This window comes from Arabidopsis thaliana, chromosome 2, assembly GCF_000001735.4.
Source record: "Arabidopsis thaliana chromosome 2, partial sequence".
In the NCBI taxonomy this organism is placed as follows: Eukaryota; Viridiplantae; Streptophyta; class Magnoliopsida; order Brassicales; family Brassicaceae; genus Arabidopsis; species Arabidopsis thaliana.
In genome coordinates this window covers 19,631,204-19,650,608 of record NC_003071.7, presented here as the reverse complement: position 1 = coordinate 19,650,608, position 19,405 = coordinate 19,631,204, and the positions used below count along the sequence as shown (strand labels likewise).

The window sequence follows — 19,405 nt, the reverse complement described above, 5'->3', positions numbered from 1 at the left end:
TAGTTTTAATGAGGAGGTCCATGTCAAATAGGCCTGACCCACTAGCTATATATATACCATGCATTAAACCTATATATAAAAATAAAATCTCTATAACTTTTTTTGGGAGTTGTTAATTTCCTTTTCGTTAATTATAGAATATGCTCCCTTTCTCTTCTCTGACGATGGTTCATAAACCTATTCCTTCGTAGTTGTTTAACGTCCATAATAATTGTATACTTTTAGTTCGAGATTTACCTAAACAAAACAAAAACAGAATACCATACTGTATTTCATGATTTCTGTATTGGAAAATAAAAGACTGAAACCAAATGATTGGTGGGCTTTTCTAAAATAATAGTAATAAAATACAATTAAGACACACAAAAAAGAAAAGGATTTGGTACATTTATTAACATCGATGATGAGTTGATAATGCCACGTAAGCCAAATACCATTTTCCCAAGAAGCTCATATGACCTTCTTTTTTGTGCAGCAAACTCCACATTCCACAACTCTCTCTCTCTCATTTCTTCGTATAAAAGGAAATCTATATCATCTCTCTCTCTCATTGTCAAAACTCAAAAGTATATACTTTTACTAGTTTTAGACTTAATAAATGCGATCGCCCTTTTTTTAGTATGTTGAACCTCATTGCTTTCCTCCGCCGTCGTCTCCGCCGTCCCCGGAAAGCCAGAATCTCCGTCAACCACCACCACCTCTCAGTTGATTCTTCTCCTGAGACTCATCATCATCAAAATGGCTTTTCATCGGCAGCCGCCATCCACCCAAACCCGGACAAAACCATCACAGTGGCCACCTTTAACGCTGCTATGTTCTCCATGGCTCCCGCCGTCCCTAGCAACAAGGGCTTGCCATTCCGGTCCAAGTCTACGGTTGACCGCCCCAAGAGCATTCTCAAGCCCATGAACGCCGCCGCATCTCCTACTCACGACTCTAGAAAGCAACAGAGGTTTGCCAAATCCAGGCCTAGGAGAGTCTCCATCAATCTCCCCGACAACGAGATCAGCCGCCAGCTCAGCTTCCGGGAGGATCCACAGCACTCTCCCCTCAGGCCCGGCGAGATCGGTCTCCGGAGCACCAGAACGGCTCTGGAAGTGCTGAGTGAGCTAGACGCAGACGTGCTGGCTCTTCAAGACGTCAAGGCGGACGAGGCTGACCAAATGAGACCGCTCTCCGATCTCGCTGCGGCGCTGGGGATGAATTACGTCTTCGCCGAGAGCTGGGCGCCGGAGTACGGCAACGCCATTCTCTCTAAGTGGCCCATCAAAAGCTCCAATGTTCTAAGAATCTTCGACCACACTGATTTCAGGTCTGTTTTTCTTTTTCTTGTTTTAAGTTATTACCCTTATTTATAATTAGTGTTACCAACTAAAACCCTCAAACTTAAGGATACAAATTGTGGTTGATCAATATAGTATACAGTATGTTCCTTTTATTAAAGGAATCAAACAATAAAATGGATGCGGCGACTTTGTACCAATTGAGAACCTAGTCGTCATGGTCGTCTCGTGAGAGCATCAAATGTGTGTACATATACATACAAACACATACGCACAAACATGTATATATAACAGCTGTATATTCTTAGCGACAGCTTCAAACGTCAATATTGTACTTACTTTTGTCTTTGAATTATTATTAGTATCTCTATAAATAAATATCTCATGGGGTTCTTGTGAAAACTCTAGTGTTTTTTTTTTAATAAAAATTTCCTACCAAATTCACAATAATTAAATGTTTTTTATTTTATTTTATCAAATTGGTGGCAGACATAGAAAAAGGTGGTGGTATTAGTAAGTTTTTGTTGTTCTTGCATGTTGTAAGCATTCTGATTATAAGAAAGGTACCTATATACTGTAGGTGCATGTGGTTTTATATATGTTAGAAATTATATTTTGACAATCAAACAATTAATTAGGTTAATTTTACTATATGTGAATGATTTACAGGAACGTGTTGAAGGCGAGCATAGAGGTTCCCGGGAGCGGGGAAGTGGAGTTTCACTGCACTCATCTGGATCACTTGGACGAGAAGTGGAGAATGAAGCAAGTCGATGCCATTATCCAATCCACCAACGTACCGCACATACTCGCTGGTGCTCTCAATTCTCTCGACGAATCCGATTATTCTCCTGAGAGATGGACCGACATCGTCAAGGTACATTATCCAAACAAATTAATGCACATATATATATATATATATACAAGTTATCAATCGATCTAGTAACAGCTAGCTTTTCTATATGTAATTATTAACGTACGCTGCTATATAGTATTACGAAGAGATGGGTAAGCCAATACCAAAAGCACAAGTGATGAGATTCTTAAAGAGCAAAGAATACACTGACGCTAAGGACTTTGCTGGAGAATGCGAATCTGTGGTTGTTGTCGCCAAAGGCCAAAGTGAGCACCGTCAAACAACCGCATGCTTGCTAGCTGTTTCCTCCCTCAATAGAGTTTTGATTGATAGAGTTTTAATTTTACAGGTGTGCAGGGGACATGCAAGTACGGGACACGCGTGGACTACATACTTGCTTCCTCCGATTCACCGTACCGGTTCGTGCCAGGGTCGTATTCCGTGTTGTCTTCCAAAGGAACCTCGGACCATCACATAGTCAAAGTCGATGTTGTAAAAGCTACATCGATCAACGTCAACGAGCAGGAGCAGCGACCGATAAGATCACATAAGCTGCAGAGAATTACAGCGACTACGTATAATAATAACTCGTCTCTCACAAAGGCCTCGTGGAGGACACACTACTATAAAGCATGAACAATCAACATATATATTACAAAATGTTACAGGTTTTTTTTCGACTGTTGGTTGATTAACACAATTTGAGATCTGTGTATAGTTAATAATCGTGCTAGTCTCTGTGTTGAACGTGAAGTCTGATATACTTTTGCCTAGATTTCCATTTTTTCTACATCCTAATTTTGGTCTGCTTTTAATGTTAATTAGACAAGGTGGCTTCTTTAACCGAAACCTGTAGTATTCATGAGTGAGTAAGTACTACTGTACTCTTGTTTTTTTTTCTGTTTGTAGTTTCTCAAAATGAGATTAATTAGCTTTCTTGAAAACGTTAGCACTTACTGTATTAATTAAAATAGTCAATGTTGGATAAGCTCTGACTTTGAAGATAGTCCTTAGCAATAACTATGACTCGGGTTTCTATACGGCCTCGAGATAAGATAACTTCATTCCCAAGTTATACACTTGTAACATGATTTTATTGATAAATGTCTTTATTTTCGGAGGCAAAATACAAATGAATATGATGAAATTATACTAATGAATATGATATAATAAAGCAAGAATGAATCTGCGCTCTTTCTCAGAGGTAGAGGTAATGTTTTGGTTTGTATGAGTGATCTGCTTTCTCTCTTTTGTTACATAGGAGGATATATATAGGAGGAAAGAGGCTAGCTGAACTATGGAAAAACATCAAATTGAAGTCCAAAGTTCATTAAGAAGAGATTAGAAATAGAGAGAGTGATAACAATTGAACTCAGTAAAGAATCATAAAAGCAAAGAGATCCAAGATTGCAATTTATGTCCCAGCTGGCTAATAGAAACGAACATCTAGGAAGTGTTTGAGCTATGGATTGACTATAGCTTGGATCTGCTCCAATGTCTTCCCTTTTGTCTCAGGCACGATGGCAATGACGAAGACAATGGCCAGCGCGTTGATGGCAGCGTAAATGAGGAAAGTTCCGTAAGAGCTCCAGGACATGAGGAAGTTGAAAGTGTAAGAAACAGCCCACGCTCCAAACCAGTTCACCAGCGTCGCCATGCCTCCTGCTACTCCTTTTATGTTTATGGGAAATATCTGCAAAACATTTGAATTTGTCAAGTAACAACAACAACAGCAAGTAATTGTCCCTCAGGGATGGAATTTACCTCAGACATGACCACCCACGGCATTGCTCCCATTCCTGCTGAAAACGATCCTATGTACACCTGCTCTCTTTCATCTCAGTTTTTTTGGTGCTAACAAATCATTCAATTCAATTTGGTTGCTTACCATTATACCAACAACAGCCAGGACTGGGACTGCTTCGTGCGCCATGTCGTGAACCTTGAGATAGAAAGAAACCGCTGCTATCAAACAGCCTATCACTAACCCTGTTGCAGAAACCTGCCACAACTCCTTGGAGTTAGTTTGTTCCCTGTCAAAATCTTTTCAAGGCTCATTTTGTTTACCAGTAGCAATGGTTTTCTTCCGGCTCTGTCAACTATCGGTGCATTAAGCGCAGTGATTACCACCTGATATTTTGTGAACATAACAAGAGAGAGATTAAGAATAATCTTTTGAATTTGGACTGCTGCTATTAGTAGATACCTGAAGAACAGCATATATTATCATCCCAAGTCTTGTGGGAAAACCTGACACAAAATAATATGGCTGATTATTAGATACAAGTTAATAAAGGTGTATCATTCAAGAATCTCTCTCTATGTATTACCTGCTTGCTCAAATATCGAGCTTGTGTAGAAACATATTCCGTTGATTCCTCCAAACTGCTGAAACACCATCAACCCGAAAGCTATCTGTTCCAACAAAATCATGCAATTGGTGATGAATTTGAATCTGCAACGTTACGTGACTAAGAAGAAGATTGATATTTATGTTGCAAGGGTGTTGTTACAAGAACAGAGCGTATGTATCTCCTCTGAAACAAATCCAGCATCTTGGCTTTCGGTAGCCTTTCCAGAGTTTCGATATAATCCTGTCAAGAATGATAGTGATATGTTTTCAGATCATGAGATGGTTTCATAGATTCAGAAGAAGAAAATCGCAAGAGTTCAAAACCTGGATCTCTGCTGCCTCCTCCGAAATATCAGCCTTCTTCCCACGGAGCTTCCTCAGTGCAGCTTCAAACTCCGTATCACGCCCCACTTTTGCCTACAAACACATGTACGACTAATTATTCACAAGAAAGTATACATGTCAAAGCTTTTATGGTGCTTATTGTGGTCTTACCAGCCATCTTGGAGACTCAGGGATAAAAAAGAGGCCAAGGAAGGAGGCAGCGCATGGGATGATTCCTGAAGCCACATTACACACATAAGTATTCTGACATGGATGGAGACTCTCCACGTAAATTCCTTAATTACCTATTAATGCCAAGACTCTCCACGTCACTAGTGTGCCTATGATGAAGGAAACCGACACTCCAGTGCAGATCAGAATCTGTGGCACAAAACGGTAGCTTCTTTTCACAATCCCCTAACAGAGTAGTAAGGGAGACAAAAGATCTTCATGTTGCTCTTTAGTTACCTGGTTCAGTGTGGTTAGAGCCCCTCTGAAAGTTTTAGGTGCAATTTCTGCTATAAAGATTGGCACCTACACACCAAACGTATCATTAACACTGGATAACGAGATGTTGAACAGAAAATGTATTAACTCGATGGGCTCACCACATAGGAAAATGCTCCCATTCCATATCCCGTTGCCAGTCTTCCAAGGTCCAGAGCCACTACTCCCTTTGATTGAGACAAAAAGAGAGATACATTAGGAAAAACTTTAAGAGCAGCATATATAGCCACTGTTTTGGATCCTGAGTAATACCTTGGCAAAGATGATTGCTAGCCACCCGACTACACAAAATGCAGAGGAAACTCTCATCGCCTGGATACAGATCCACCACAAGTAAGTACGTGTTGTCAACACAAAGAAAACTAATAGATGGAAAGTTTCAAACATTTCCTTACCCCCTTTCTTCCAACTAAATCAGCTATAGGCCCGCTTGTTATAGCACCGATCATTGCGCCAAAAGTTAGTAAAGAACCAAAGAGTGAAAACTGCAGAATCCAAGCTAGAGGTAAGCAACATTCAATGAATAAGTGATGAACAATCTTTCCTAGAAGGATTATGTACCTCAGCTATAGTCAATGAAAGGTCATTCCTAATTGCAGCCTGAGCAGGTGAAGAGTATCCCGCCTGCAACGAAACCAAGTTTTAGTATAACGTTCATTTTTAGACCAGAAACAAAGTTAGTGACTTTCCATAAATCTAAAATCACTTACACAAGAACCGAACGCAAAAGAACCACAGACCGCAACGAATGTGCTGAGATAAACCATCCACGGCTGGTCTGGTTTTGATCCAGCCATATTCTTGTCCACCAATGGTTCTCTGACGGCATCACTTGCCTTGGACATCTTCAGGTATTATGTATCTCCCTTGAGCACTTGGCTAACTCAAAAATTGCAAAAGAGACGAAGCCTGAAGCAAAAGTTGAGTAAGAAGACAGAAACATACAAGAAGAGTAAAATGGAAAAGCGGAGGACAAGAATTAAAGGTGAAAACTTTTTATGGGTAAGAGTGACCCTTTAGGCAAGAAATCCTTTGTGGGGTTTGTTACCATTCAAGAGATGAAAGCTGTTTTATGTCCTTTACCAAGAGCAGCCATGGATTACAATCCAAAAATTTGATTTCAGATTTTCTGATGATAACCATTAAACTAGAATATAGCTAATGACAACGTTGAGCCCACTCGGGGGAGTTCAAACAAAAATGAGTTTATAAACTACTTATCCACTATGTGTATACTAAAAGATACACTAAGCAAATTCACATTTAAAAAAAAAAAAGAAGAAAGATGTACAAGTAAAACTGAATACGCACACACATGCTAGTGGCTGGCGTGGATTGGACAGAGACAGACACGTGATGTCTTTGGCCTCTTGTCAAAACCTTGATCTCAGTTTTTTTTTCTGAAATTCTTGTGAATCATTCATTAATCATCCAAGAAAAACAGAAAACTCACGCAGATCCATTTGAATCAGATCTGTCTTTTTTATCTTTCTTGTTAACATTAAAAGACGTGACTGTTGATACAGCGATCTTGCTTATGTAACTCGATCGTTCCTTCTTCTTTCAGAAAGATTTTGTTTATAAAAATTTGAGTAAAAAGAAAAGAAAAGAATGTAAGATAACCCACCCACCAAAATGTCATTGCAAAGTTGATTAATGACGTTAGCAGAGAAATCACCGGAGCGGATCAATCAAAGTGTTGCACACTCACACATGGATATCTTCATGGACCTCCGCATCTTTCGTGTCTTTTTCCAACAAAAGCTTTTGTCGTGGTCTGACATTTGATACCAATGTGAAATGTGTGTATATATATATTTCTAAGCCTGTATAATATTGCATCCAAAGCTGTTACAACAAGATGAGTTTATTGGAAAAAGCAACTGTACTTACATAAGTGACAGAAGAAGCATCAAAGAATGAAATGAATGCACACTAAATTAATATCTACAACATACATATCTCATCTAAGTGGTATTCGTGTTCCCTGAGGGGCCATCACCTCCGAATGAGAAGGCCTGATATCCCGTGGGGCTAGTGAGCTTCCCTGAGCCACTGCTGCTACTAACAGAGCGGTCAATCTCTTCCCTACAAGCCACCAGAGGGATTGGCCGTTGAGGTATGGCTATAACAGTGAACTCATTGCTCTCCAGCATTTTCACCACTTGATCCATTGTTGGCCTTGCGTGGAGCTGAGGGTGAGAGCACAGCACTGCTATCAGCACATACTTCTCCAGAACCTCTGGGGGTCCCTTCTCTGGCATCCCGTCTTCCACCACATCCAATGTCTGGCCTTCTCTTACCAGCGACCACGCCCAGTCTGCCACCGACACAGGCTGCCCCTCCTCGTCTGTCACAATCGCCTTTCTCCTGCTCAGAAGCTCTAGAAGCACCACCCCAAAGCTGTACACGTCGCTTTTCTCAGTCAGTTGCCCGTACAGTGCGTACTCTGGAGCAACGTATCCCATAGTGCCTGCGACCCGCGTGCTCATATGAGTCATTCCTTCGGGGTTGAACTTGGCCAGCCCGAAATCCGCAACCTTGGCCTCAAACCTCTCGTCCAAGAGAATGTTGCTGGCCTTGATATCCCTGTGGATGATGGAGGGTTGTGCGCCGTAGTGTAGATAAGCCAGTCCTCTGGCCATGCCAAGGGCGATCCTCTGCCTAAGAGGCCAGGCAAGCTGAGCCTCCAAGTCGCCAAAGAGATGGTCATGAAGGCTACCGTTACTGACAAGATCACAGACAATGATCCTCTGGTGACCTTCATAGGGCGTGGTTGCAGTACAGTAGCCTCTGAGGGCAAGGAGATTGACGTGGCGGATGCTGGCGATGACCTCGACCTCATGAGCGAAGTTGGCGTCCCCTCCAGCAGAACAGTTCTTGAACCTCTTGAAGGCAACCTGGGTGCCGTCGGGCAGGGCGCCCTTGAAGACGTTCCCGTAACCTCCCCGGCCAATGATGTTGTGGCGTGAGAAATTGTTGGTGGCTTTCTTGATCTCGTCGAAGCTGAATTTGACAAGAGTGGTGCTCTCGCTCATGGAATCAAGTCTAGACTGCGTGCCAGCTTCTAAACTAGTATCCCGAGGCTTGAGAAGCTTGCTTTTCTTCCTCCGGCAGTACCAGAACCAAGCGGTGATAACCAGAACAGAGGCGACGAGCAAAACAGAGAAAGAAGAAACTAGAACTTTGACTTTGTTAGCACCGGAGCTAGTGGGAGAAGCCAAATCGAGCTGAAACAAGCATTTGGCGGTGCCTTTGTCGGTGGGGCCCAAGGAATTGGCGAAAGCAGCGGCGTAGATAGAGGGAAAAGAAGCACAGTCGGAGACATTACCGAGGGATGGACCGGAGAGATAGGGCTGAAACGCGGAGAGGCTCTGAGTGCAGGAGGCGCAAGGGGTATTGCTCTCGAGAGAGGTGTTACAGCGCATGGCGGTGGTGGCGAGGGAGGAGTTAGGGATAAGGGATTCGAATTGAGACCTGGTGGTGATGTCCATGCACCCCTGCGAAATCCACGGCGTCTGGAAACCGCAGGTGGATCGGACGTCAAAGCGAGGGAGGAAACCGGCGACGGAAGACTGGAGAGCAGCCCAGCAAGAAGCAGCAGACTCAGGTGGCGGGAGAAAGGAACCCGTCTGACGGAGATGGTGAGAGTAGAGGAGGCGTAGCCCTTGGAGGAGGTACTGGCAGGTGGTGGCGCCATCGGGTTTCGGACGCCGGAACGGTTCAAGGACGGAAAAGTCCAGAGGACACGTGGAGTTCTGAGCGGCGGAGAAAGAGGTGAAGACAAAGAAGACGACGGCGATTCGACGGAGAAACAACATCTAATTCGAAGAAAATTACTAATTGACAATAAAGACATAACATAACACTCTCTCTCTCTCTCTCTTTGTTTCTTACACTCATTGACCCACTAGTAATATTTTGGTCATTAGTTAAATATATATATACTCTTAAGTGTATTATTGATTGTGTTATTTACTTGATTTACTTGAAACGGTCAAAACATGTCATGAACCTAATTGAGTCTCATCCACGAAGTTGCACGAGAACTTTCCTTTCACTTTTTGTTTCATTTTCATACTATTCAATCAATAGTGGTAATCTGGTGAGAGATGATAATATTTAAAATTCTTGATTGGATCCTGAAGAGGTCTTACCTACTCATGTTTCTGTTTCGTATTTAATAACAAGCCTAATTGCATTATCTAATAAATCCAAACGTGTCTTAGTCTTATCATAGCTCTGCTGCTCACAATTACTAATCTACACGTGATGGCCGCCGGAACATGCGAAGAAAAGAATCTGTGTTAAGTGTGTATTCTAAGAAATTCTATATTCCACCGTTTGACTTCAAACCAACAAAAATAAATGGACATTTCAAATGGGCCGAGAAATGACGAAAAGGCCCAAATAGAACCGAAAGGGCCGAATCATCACCCTTGACTTTGAGAGAGAGCATCTCAATTGCTCCTCCTAGTCTCCATGAAGAAGCGCATGTGGAGAATCTCACTGATTTCCCAGATATCTGATCTGCTCTGCCTTTCCCGTGGCTCTTCTTCAACCTTGAAGACTCTGACCCCATTCTGCTTTACCCTCTCCAGGTCTCCCTTCCACCAATCCGGGGGCGATGATGATGCTTCGGGATTGAAAAACCAATTGTTGCGCTTCCGTAATGATTCCGGTAAAGTTGCCTCCGTTTTGGAGAGGAACAAAATCCAAGGAGCTGCGTTTGTTGAGCTCCTTAGGCAGTTACGTCCATGGCCCGTTTTGTCCCAACTGGTATACATACATCTTTTTTGTCTTCGAATTTCACAACCACAAAAGAAAAAGCCTTTTTTCCGTCATGTTTGATGTTGTTGCTTTGCAGGTGTTCGACTGGAGAAGAAACAAGGCACTATGCGATGGGTTGCCTATGACTGCTGATGAATACGCTAAGGGCATTACCATTTCTGGTAGACTGAAGAATGTCGATTTGGCCCTTTCCTTGTTTCACGAGTCTGCAAACAAGACCACCTCCGTCTACAATGCTTTGATGGGTGCTTACCTCTGCAACGGTTTGTCTCATCATTGCGAGCAGCTCTTCCTTGACTTCAATTCTCAACAAGACGGACCCTCCTCTTCTACTCCATCTGTCTCTACTTACAACATCCTCATTTCTCTTTATGGCCGTTTGATTATGGTTGAGCGGATGGAATCAGTATTCCTACAGCTTCAACAACTCAATATCCTTCCCGATTCCAGCACCTACAACAACTTGATTGCTGGGTACATCTATGCTTGGGATTGGGATAAGATGGAAGCAACTTTCCACTCCATGAAGAACGGCCTTGTTAAGCCTACGCTTGCCACCTATTTGCTGATGCTCAGAGGGTATGCAAACTCGGGAAATCTGCTACGGATGGAGGACATGTATCAAGCCGTCAAGCGTCACGTTGACAGGAATGAGATTAAGTTAATCGAGTCCATGATTTGCGCATACTACAGGAGTTGTCACAAGGATAGGATCAGAAAAATCAAGACTTTATCCAAACTTATCCCCAAGAAAAGTTACAAGCCTTGGTTGTATTTGCTCTTGATGCAGGTCTATGCTAAGGATGATAATCTACATGCCATGGAGAATTTCATAGACCAGGCTATTACAAAAGGACTCCAGATAGAGACAGATGGTATTATGAGATCAATAGTGGCTAGTTACTTCAGGTGCAATGCGGTTGATAAGCTTGCCAAATTCGTGCAGCGTGCAAACTCTGCTGGATGGAAAATGAGCAGGTCTATGTTCCATGGCTTAATGATCATGTATGGATCTCAAAAGCGTTTTAAAGAGATGGAAAACGTCCTCTCTGAAATGGAAAGCTTTAAAATAAGCCGGTCCAAGAAGACGCTTTGTATTCTGCTTAGAGTATACGCAGCAACGCATGGACAGGAGCATAAGGTTAATCAAGTCGCAGGAATGATGTTAAAGCATGGACATGATTTCCAACGACCTGAAGCGAGTAAAAGAGTTATGGGAAAATAGGATACTAGAGAGAGAGATATGAATAAATACAAGCAGCATATTTTGTTGGGAAGGATTGTATGCATCCAGGGATTCGATTTGAACCCTATAGCATCAAGGAATCAAACCATTGAAGCAGAAATGTCTCCGTTGGCGTATAGCATCCATGTGTCTTTGATTGTAACATTGTAAGTTGCTCTTTTGCGCATTACTTCTGGATATACATGATGAATAGTTTCGTACTCTGTGGTTCTTTCAGTATACAAAACTTCTTCCTTACTTGATCATTCTCCAATTTGCCTGATATAAATCAATCCACATGCATTATGTGTTAAGCACAAGATTGATGAATCACCTTTCCTTGTGGATGAATCGAGGAATTCGGTTTTTCTTTTCAGAGAAATAAGGATTGAGAAACTAAAAAAATCAGAAGAAGAAAGGAAAGGAGAGAAGAGATAAATTCGTTTAGTTTGTCCAAGTTAAATACGAAGGTTAAGTAAGGGCTTCAGATGCCAACAAATTGGTAGGCCCAATAACATAATAAACGAGGCCCAAAAACTTCATTTGGATACTTACTTATCAAATGTCTTCTTCGCCATTCTCTGCTTAAACCCTAAACCAGCCTCCTTCTCTCTCTCTGTTAGCTGCGTTCTTCTTCAAGCTAGCTCTCTGCTTGTACTCTAGAATAATGGAGGAAGAGCTTCGTGTTCGGCTGAATGACCATCAAGTGTCAAAGGTTTTCCCTGTGAAGCCCAAATCAACGGCGAAACCTGTTTCCGAATCGGAGACTCCGGAATCGAGGTACTGGTCCTCCTTCAAAAATCATTCCACACCTAATCTCGTCTCCTCCGTAGCCGCTTTGGCTTTCTCTCCGGTCCACCCTCACTCCTTGGCCGTCGCTCACTCCGCCACCGTCTCCCTCTTTTCCTCGCAGTCGCTTTCCTCCTCCCGCCGTTTCTCCTTCCGCGATGTTGTCTCCTCCGTCTGTTTCCGTTCCGACGGAGCTCTTTTCGCGGCATGCGATCTCTCCGGTGTGGTCCAGGTCTTCGACATCAAGGAACGAATGGCTCTCCGTACTCTCCGCTCCCACAGCGCCCCCGCTCGATTCGTCAAGTATCCAGTTCAGGACAAGCTCCACTTGGTCTCCGGAGGCGACGATGGAGTCGTCAAGTACTGGGATGTCGCCGGAGCAACAGTCATCTCAGATCTGCTAGGCCACAAGGATTATGTCCGCTGCGGTGATTGCTCGCCCGTCAACGATTCAATGTTGGTAACAGGCTCTTACGATCACACGGTGAAGGTGTGGGACGCCAGAGTCCACACGTCCAATTGGATTGCCGAGATCAACCACGGACTCCCAGTGGAGGACGTCGTATACCTGCCTTCCGGTGGATTGATCGCAACCGCTGGTGGCAACAGCGTCAAGGTATGGGATTTGATCGGAGGCGGGAAGATGGTTTGCTCCATGGAGAGTCACAACAAGACCGTCACGTCTCTCCGCGTTGCGAGAATGGAATCGGCTGAGAGTCGACTTGTGAGCGTTGCTTTGGACGGATACATGAAAGTCTTCGATTACGGGAGAGCAAAGGTGACTTACTCTATGAGGTTTCCTGCTCCTCTCATGTCTCTTGGCCTTTCCCCCGATGGTTCCACTCGGGTAATCGGAGGGTCTAATGGCATGGTGTTTGCCGGTAAGAAGAAGGTGAGAGATGTTGTTGGAGGACAGAAGAAAAGTTTGAATCTCTGGAGTCTGATAAGCGATGTGGATGAGAGTAGGAGAAGGGCACTGAGGCCTACGTATTTCAGGTACTTCCAGAGAGGGCAGAGCGAGAAGCCATCCAAAGATGATTACTTGGTCAAGGAGAAGAAAGGATTGAAGCTGACGAGACACGATAAGCTCTTGAAGAAGTTCAGGCATAAGGAAGCTCTGGTCTCGGTGTTGGAGGAGAAGAAACCGGCCAATGTTGTGGCAGTGATGGAAGAATTAGTGGCGAGGAGGAAGCTGATGAAGTGCGTGTCGAATATGGAGGAAGGCGAGTTGGGAATGCTGCTAGGCTTCTTACAAAGGTACTGCACTGTGCAGAGGTATTCAGGATTGTTGATGGGATTGACGAAGAAGGTTTTGGAGACGAGAGCTGAAGACATCAAGGGTAAAAACGAGTTTAAAGGGCTTCTCAGGAACTTGAAGAGGGAGGTTAATCAGGAGATTAGGATACAACAGTCTCTTCTAGAGATTCAGGGTGTTATTGCTCCTTTGATGAGAATTGCGGGTAGAAGTTGATCTAATCAATATCACAAGTTTTGTTTGTTTCTTTTTTTCATTATATGCCTTCAATTTTGTTCTGCTAATGATAGATATTTCATGGTAATGTCTAAACTTGAAATGATGGATTTCTATAACAAAGAGCAGTTTTGTTGGTTTCCTTGACTGTATCAACTAGAAACAAACTTTTAAACACATAAATTATGTCGATTGATAAATGTTTTACCCGTCGTCAGTGTCCCTTGGACCGTTCACCCTTGAGCGCTTTCCGTCTGGCAGCCGATCTAATTGTCTCGATTAGAGGAGCGTCCTCGTCGAGCTTATCTTCTCTGTCTGACCCGCCACTAATAGACTCATCCTCATCGCTTCCACTTTGCTCATCAAACAGTCTCTTTCGCTCTGTTTCCGGACGTTTTCTTGGCCGTCCCCTGCGTCTTACATTTGCTGCTTCCTTGTCGTCTGTGACAGACGCATCATCACAAGTCAAGACTTAAAGCATGCAGACATATCATACTCATCTACCGGCTTTGATTAAACCAAATCAGATGTTGTGCGAGTGCACATAACATACCTTGTAAATCCTCGTTTTTCAAGCATTTCTCCTCCAAGGTTTCCAAGAAGGTGAAGCAAGGACGCCATCCACTGGGATCTTCGTCTGTATTAACATGCACTATACGCCCCTGAACGTCCTTCTTACTGTTCAGCAAGCAAACAAGAGCATATATAAAGTTATTTATTAGCAGAGAGCTTCCTACTTGCTCAGAGAGTCATCAGTCTTACATGTCAATGATGTCAGACACTGAGAGTCTGGTTGCAAATGGAAGGATAGCAACTTCCAGAAACAACAGTTGCTTTGGGGCGTCCCTAAAAGCAAACTCAACACCTTCCTTCACCACACTCAATATCTCCAATCTGTATTTGTTGCGCGCAGCCCCGATATACATTCCTGAGAGCCCACCTGCAAGCTCCCGCCACTCTTCAAGACATTTATCTACTCTGGATTCTTCACGGCCACTAGAAAGTTCACTTGAATACCGGTGATAGGCCTGCCCAATTACATAGTGTCAGCAATTTTCTTGGACTACGAAACTTTGCATCTTCTGAAAATCTTGCTTACCCGTTTCAAGGATTCGAGATAGATATTAGAGATGTCATCTTCTTTTTTCCTTAAGAATGTAATAAGATTCTTTATGATGCCTGTTACACCAGGTCCATGCATACCAAGATGCGATATGATCTCTGGTCCTAGATAATCCTGCAACAGAAAAGAATCCATATAAGCAAATTGATATGTGAGCATCAATCTATATAGGTGTCAGAACATTACTAAGATAATAATAGCAGCAATGTAAAATGCACTTGGTAAGTACCTTTGGAACCACATCACTAGCAACCAACTTGCAGGCAGCAATGACTGAAACATCTCTGTTTGTCTCTTCAATGTATTCCTTATTTTCATCCTCCTCATCGGTCTCATCTGTGTCAAAGTCCGGCAGAAATAAATAATACGTAATTTGGAAAATCAAGAAATGACAGGGGTTTGTGGAAAAGCAAAACAAAGAGTCACCTGAAGTGTTAAACATTTCTGCACAGAGTTTCCAAAATTTCTCAAGAAAGACACTGTCGGGACAGTATCCTAATCTTTCAAGTTTACCCGAGTCATAATTTGACTTTCTAAACAAACACCATGTTTCGGCGAGTATAGCACAGATCTGTAAGCATTGGAGAATTCACTTTTTAGGATAATCATGACTCATTGCTTGATAAAACAAGCACATATACGGAATGAAATGTGTAAGTTAAATTGGAATGTCAAATAGTCTTTACCCTGTTCGATAGCTGATTACCATATTTCTTCGATTCCTCAATTCCATTCAGGAAGTACGAAAGCTCCTCAAACAGGGTATCACGCTTTGATATAAGGGAAGATAAGGAAGCTTCAGAGATAGCTTCACAATTTATGATGGAGTGCAGATACCACGCCAAATACATGTGCATATTCAGAAGCAGGAAACAGATAACCTAAGCAACCATGAACAACTGTTCCATTAAAATGTGAGAGACACAAAAAAGATAGTAAGTGCTTTAAACTAATTCCTTTAGCACCTCTTCGTCCAAATTTCTGAAATTATGGAGCGTCAAAGCAATCTCATCGAACATGCTCTCAACAAGCACAGGCTTTGACAATTGAAGCTCATACAACCTTTTCAGATTTACTAGGAGGGAGTATTCATCATTTCCATCCTGCACAGAAAACAGATGTAACGTTTCATCCATAAGATGAGTATGAAGATAGATGGCAAAGGAAGTAAAGTGTACCTTGACTTCTCTAATTGCAGAAGTGATCTTATCTAAAAGCTCATCTTCAAGATCTTTAAGCTTCCCACGTGAAAAATCTTGAAGCTCCCCTTTACTTTCTGACGCACAAAATGTTATAGCCTTGACGCAAGATCTTAGTGCTTCCTTCTCCCCGTGTTTGAAAAAAGCATCCTTTATGAGTCGGACGGCAGCTTTAAAACTCTGACACGGGGGACAAAATGTAACTTTCACTGAGAAAGGTAAATAACAAGAAAAAAGGCATCCTTTAAGAGAAACAAAATGATTTTAGCTACCTGCTCCTGTCTTTTAAGAGAATAGAGCTCAAGTTTCATAAATATAATAATCTCGACCAAAGATGACACTTTTGCTTTGTCAGCCATGAATTTACGTAGAAGCTGTGGATAATTCTTCATCATGGCCACAGTTATGTCTTTCCTGTTGTTTTCAAATATTTCCTGTTATGCACAGCAAAAAAACATCAAAGTCATTATATTCAAAACTGAAAGGGAAACGAGAGTACAAAAAGGTATAAATGGAGTAAAGTGCCTTATAAGATCATTTAAATGTATTTTGTCCTTCCTAGTTTCGCTCAAGAAAAAAGGAAAAAACTGATGTATGTCTTCATGCTTCTGCAACGTTATATCATAGTAACAACATGAGATTTTCTCAAAAAGAGCAAAGACAATCTTACTCGCTGAGCTTTACTGTGATACTGCTTTCGATTATCCGTTGAAGGAATTATCTTCTCCCCGACAGCCTTTCTGATTGACACAAACAGAAGTCTGATCAAGTTTGTCGAGTCCTCGTCAGTAGTAGACCCAGTTCGAGGATTCTGATCCAAAAGCATAGAGATGATACACTTCCAGTCCTGTAAGAAAAGCAGCATCATGACGATGGTATAAAAACTGCAGAAGGTACACGTCACAGCTATATAATGAACGTGCAACAGTGAAAAGTAATTTCTCTTAGACTCTACCTTCATGGCCTTCATGTACTCCCAAACATCATCAATTACATATACACATAAAATCGGATCTGTGGAGAACTCCCGTAATATTTGTAACATTCTGAAGATATGGATCTCAGAGGAAGAATCATCATGACCTGAAAGAGGATGTAATAACTCTGAACTAAGTTCTAAGAGTAAAAACTCTGGTACCCAGGACATGGACTATCTATCAGAGGAAAACCTGTAAGACTGGACGGAGAACTGTTAAACTTCTGTGCGATCAAGTGGTCATACACTAACTCTCCTATCGCACGTCTGATTTCTTGAGGTTGATCAATAAGCAAATCGTACAAAGGGCCTAGGTCATCATCAGGTATCAGCTGGTGTCTGCAAAACAAAAAAGAGCTCAGGTTTTAACTCATGGCAGTTCAACATATTTGCGGTGACGCTTTGGTTGAGAAAATGATCTTGAGGGGGAATACCTTAGCAGTTGCTTTACAAGCCCTATAGCACATACAGCTGCAGACATATCAACATCATCAGCCATCTCGATCATTCGATTGGAAAATCTCTGAGTGAAAAGACCAAGAGTGGGGACGTTTTCATCCATTTCATAAAGTTTTTGCAATGCCAATAGAGAAGCTTTCCTCACTCCAGCATTCTTCAGATATTTCAATACGCAGACAAGATCAGTGACTATTACGAACATATATATGATAGTATAGAAGAGAGAGAGAAAAGGAGCTTACTTTGTCATTAAGCGTCCATCCAAGATATTTTAAATACAGATCTTGTAAGAAAAGAGAAGGATAAGACAAAATCCAAATGCCCAGAGACTGAATGCATGACATCCGAATATCGTTATCAATATCTCGATATCGGTGTACAAACAACCTTCAAAATAAGATTGTAATAATGATTTCAGTCAGTAACACTCGCATAAGTAAACTACCCATTTCCTTTCTACTCTTTGTTTTCTTTTTTAGTGGGAGTAATACTTAGCTGACAGTATAATCGTTATCCAATCTTACCCAGTGAAAATTTTGCGCATCATGTCCTCCAGTGTAGTTATCTGTTCATGAGTAACAGACAACCTTTTGTTGAGGGAGTCCACACGAGGGCCGTCAGCTCTCTTCTTGCTTTCAGCATTCAATTGTCTTTGGGTGGTTTCTCGCTGTGAACCGAGTGTGTTTGCAACAGAAATGAAAGATGTGACTAGTTGGAGGCCCATTAGCGTGGCAGTTTGACGGTAAACTCTGGGTGGAGTACTGCAAAAAGAAAAGACAAACATGAAAAGAAAATTCTATGAGGCATAAAACCACATAAGTTTGAACACAAACCATGACAGTGCGATAATGTAGTCCATGCACTTGTCGAACAAGACTCTATCAAACAATGGTCCGTTTTGGCACTCGATAATGAGATTATTCCAGAAGGAAACAAGATTTTCTTTGAAGTTCTTGAGTTCCTTCTTTCTGGAACTCTGATAATCTTCGAGTTCCCCCTATAGGCCAACCACAATGAAAAGAAAGTTGTGAAAATTTTCTTAAGAAACAAAATGTAATTGAAAAAGAATGAAAAGAGAGCAACGAATTACGGCTCTAGCAAGATTAACAAGGGAAACGACAACATCATCGACATCAGTCTCATCAAGCAGATCATCCTTGATGGAGTATTTAGCACCGCAAGCCTACAAGACACAAAAGCTATTGAGAAGGGAATGGTGTGGTTGAATCAGCAACAAGAGATGCCCGGATCTAGCAACCTTGGTATCCAGAGAGACTTATAAGTAAGGAGTACCTGAAAGAGCATTGACAAGAGCTCAGTGGTAGCAAGGCTGGGAGAGTCTTCATATCTTTCAACCCAAATCTTGACGGCTTTAGAAATAAGATCCCCGTTGCCTTTGACAACCTCTGTTAGCAAAAAAAATATGAAAGCTGAAAGATCTACCCAAACAAACAAGATGAAGCTCTCTAAGAAAAACAATCAATCAATTTAGGAAACAATCAATTGGCACAAAGCTTGGAGCGATTTAGGAATATGAATTGTACCAATGAGATTCTGTTGAGGAGGATGGGTGCGACTACGCTTGGGCTTGGGACGGGTTTCCTGGAAATCGTCGTCATCGAGCTCAATCTGGTCGCTGCTGCGCTCCTGATTCTCTCCGCCGCTTCCGTCGGCCTTGCCAGCCTCGCCGCTGTCGTCATCCTGATCCTGATCCGGATCTCTACTCCTTTTCTACACGCCCAGCAGAAAAACTTAAGAGTAATCCAAAATTCCCAAACAAAATCAAACAAGCAAAGAGAGACTCACAAGGCCTTGAGGACTGTCTTCCATGGTGTTTGCAGACGAGCGAGTGAGCGAGAAAGTTTCCCCCTAGGGCTTCCACTTCTTTTCGAGACTAACCTCTCCCGCCAATTGACTCTATTGATTCCAGTGACGATGAAACTCTTCTCTCTTCTTCCCCCAATTTTCAGCTTTTTAACATTTCGCTCGAATTATAAAATTTTCATTTTCGCTTTCGCTCGAAAACTTTAGTAGCTCTCTTTTTATTTT

At 42.2% G+C, this 19,405-nt stretch overlaps 6 protein-coding genes and 1 long non-coding RNA gene across 11 annotated transcripts; 3 read left to right on the top strand and 4 right to left on the bottom strand.

Moving 5' to 3' along the window:
- Positions 1 to 295: 295 nt before the first annotated feature.
- Positions 296 to 3,086, top strand: AT2G48030 (DNAse I-like superfamily protein). Of its 2 annotated transcripts, NM_130370.4 has the most exons (4): positions 322 to 1,312; positions 1,953 to 2,160; positions 2,276 to 2,405; positions 2,489 to 3,086. In NM_130370.4, exons 1-4 carry the CDS (start codon positions 621 to 623, stop codon positions 2,773 to 2,775), a joined length of 1,317 nt encoding a protein of 438 aa, NP_566121.1. In that variant the 5' UTR covers positions 322 to 620; the 3' UTR covers positions 2,776 to 3,086. The 2 variants fall into 2 exon arrangements, with proteins under 2 accessions (NP_001325107.1, NP_566121.1); NM_001337289.1 differs by having other exon boundaries at positions 296 to 1,312; positions 1,953 to 2,405.
- Positions 3,087 to 3,243: 157 nt separating this feature from the next.
- AT2G48020 (Major facilitator superfamily protein) lies at positions 3,244 to 6,588 on the bottom strand. 4 transcript variants are annotated; one of them, NM_130369.4, is made up of 17 exons: positions 6,372 to 6,588; positions 6,034 to 6,232; positions 5,885 to 5,947; positions 5,719 to 5,808; positions 5,576 to 5,635; positions 5,425 to 5,490; positions 5,285 to 5,350; positions 5,122 to 5,197; positions 4,988 to 5,052; positions 4,817 to 4,909; positions 4,653 to 4,733; positions 4,470 to 4,554; positions 4,346 to 4,389; positions 4,207 to 4,269; positions 4,028 to 4,141; positions 3,904 to 3,963; positions 3,247 to 3,832 (listed from the first exon to the last, which is right to left on the bottom strand). In NM_130369.4, the coding sequence occupies exons 2-17, from the start codon at positions 6,166 to 6,168 to the stop codon at positions 3,602 to 3,604; spliced, it is 1,392 nt and encodes a 463-aa protein (NP_566120.1). In that variant the 5' UTR covers positions 6,169 to 6,232; positions 6,372 to 6,588; the 3' UTR covers positions 3,247 to 3,601. The 4 variants fall into 4 exon arrangements, with proteins under 4 accessions (NP_001324069.1, NP_001324070.1, NP_566120.1 ...); NM_180152.3 differs by having other exon boundaries at positions 6,034 to 6,588; NM_001337287.1 differs by having other exon boundaries at positions 3,244 to 3,832; positions 4,028 to 4,269; positions 6,034 to 6,534.
- A 121-nt stretch (positions 6,589 to 6,709) lies between these two features.
- On the bottom strand, positions 6,710 to 9,258 carry RKF3 (receptor-like kinase in in flowers 3). The gene has a single exon (NM_130368.4). The coding sequence runs from the start codon at positions 9,142 to 9,144 to the stop codon at positions 7,291 to 7,293; it is 1,854 nt and encodes a 617-aa protein (NP_182322.1). The 5' UTR covers positions 9,145 to 9,258; the 3' UTR covers positions 6,710 to 7,290.
- Positions 9,259 to 9,586: 328 nt separating this feature from the next.
- Positions 9,587 to 11,797, top strand: AT2G48000 (Pentatricopeptide repeat (PPR) superfamily protein). Its single transcript, NM_180151.4, has 2 exons — positions 9,587 to 10,102; positions 10,191 to 11,797. Exons 1-2 carry the CDS (start codon positions 9,806 to 9,808, stop codon positions 11,337 to 11,339), a joined length of 1,446 nt encoding a protein of 481 aa, NP_850482.3. The 5' UTR covers positions 9,587 to 9,805; the 3' UTR covers positions 11,340 to 11,797.
- Positions 11,798 to 11,930: 133 nt separating this feature from the next.
- SWA1 (transducin family protein / WD-40 repeat family protein) lies at positions 11,931 to 13,742 on the top strand. Its single transcript, NM_130366.3, has one exon. It carries the CDS (start codon positions 12,007 to 12,009, stop codon positions 13,597 to 13,599), a length of 1,593 nt encoding a protein of 530 aa, NP_182320.1. The 5' UTR covers positions 11,931 to 12,006; the 3' UTR covers positions 13,600 to 13,742.
- Positions 12,654 to 13,209, bottom strand: AT2G09975. Its single transcript, NR_140621.1, has one exon. It is a non-coding gene; the product is annotated as an other RNA (long non-coding RNA).
- Positions 13,631 to 19,402, bottom strand: SCC3 (sister-chromatid cohesion protein 3). The gene is made up of 21 exons (NM_130365.4): positions 19,163 to 19,402; positions 18,901 to 19,087; positions 18,650 to 18,762; positions 18,447 to 18,539; positions 18,190 to 18,353; positions 17,881 to 18,117; positions 17,599 to 17,743; positions 17,332 to 17,510; positions 17,091 to 17,236; positions 16,877 to 17,004; positions 16,592 to 16,768; positions 16,194 to 16,355; positions 15,901 to 16,101; positions 15,688 to 15,825; positions 15,409 to 15,603; positions 15,149 to 15,293; positions 14,952 to 15,058; positions 14,699 to 14,836; positions 14,362 to 14,627; positions 14,153 to 14,277; positions 13,631 to 14,040 (listed from the first exon to the last, which is right to left on the bottom strand). Exons 1-21 carry the CDS (start codon positions 19,184 to 19,186, stop codon positions 13,814 to 13,816), a joined length of 3,297 nt encoding a protein of 1,098 aa, NP_566119.1. The 5' UTR covers positions 19,187 to 19,402; the 3' UTR covers positions 13,631 to 13,813.
- Positions 19,403 to 19,405: the final 3 nt, after the last annotated feature.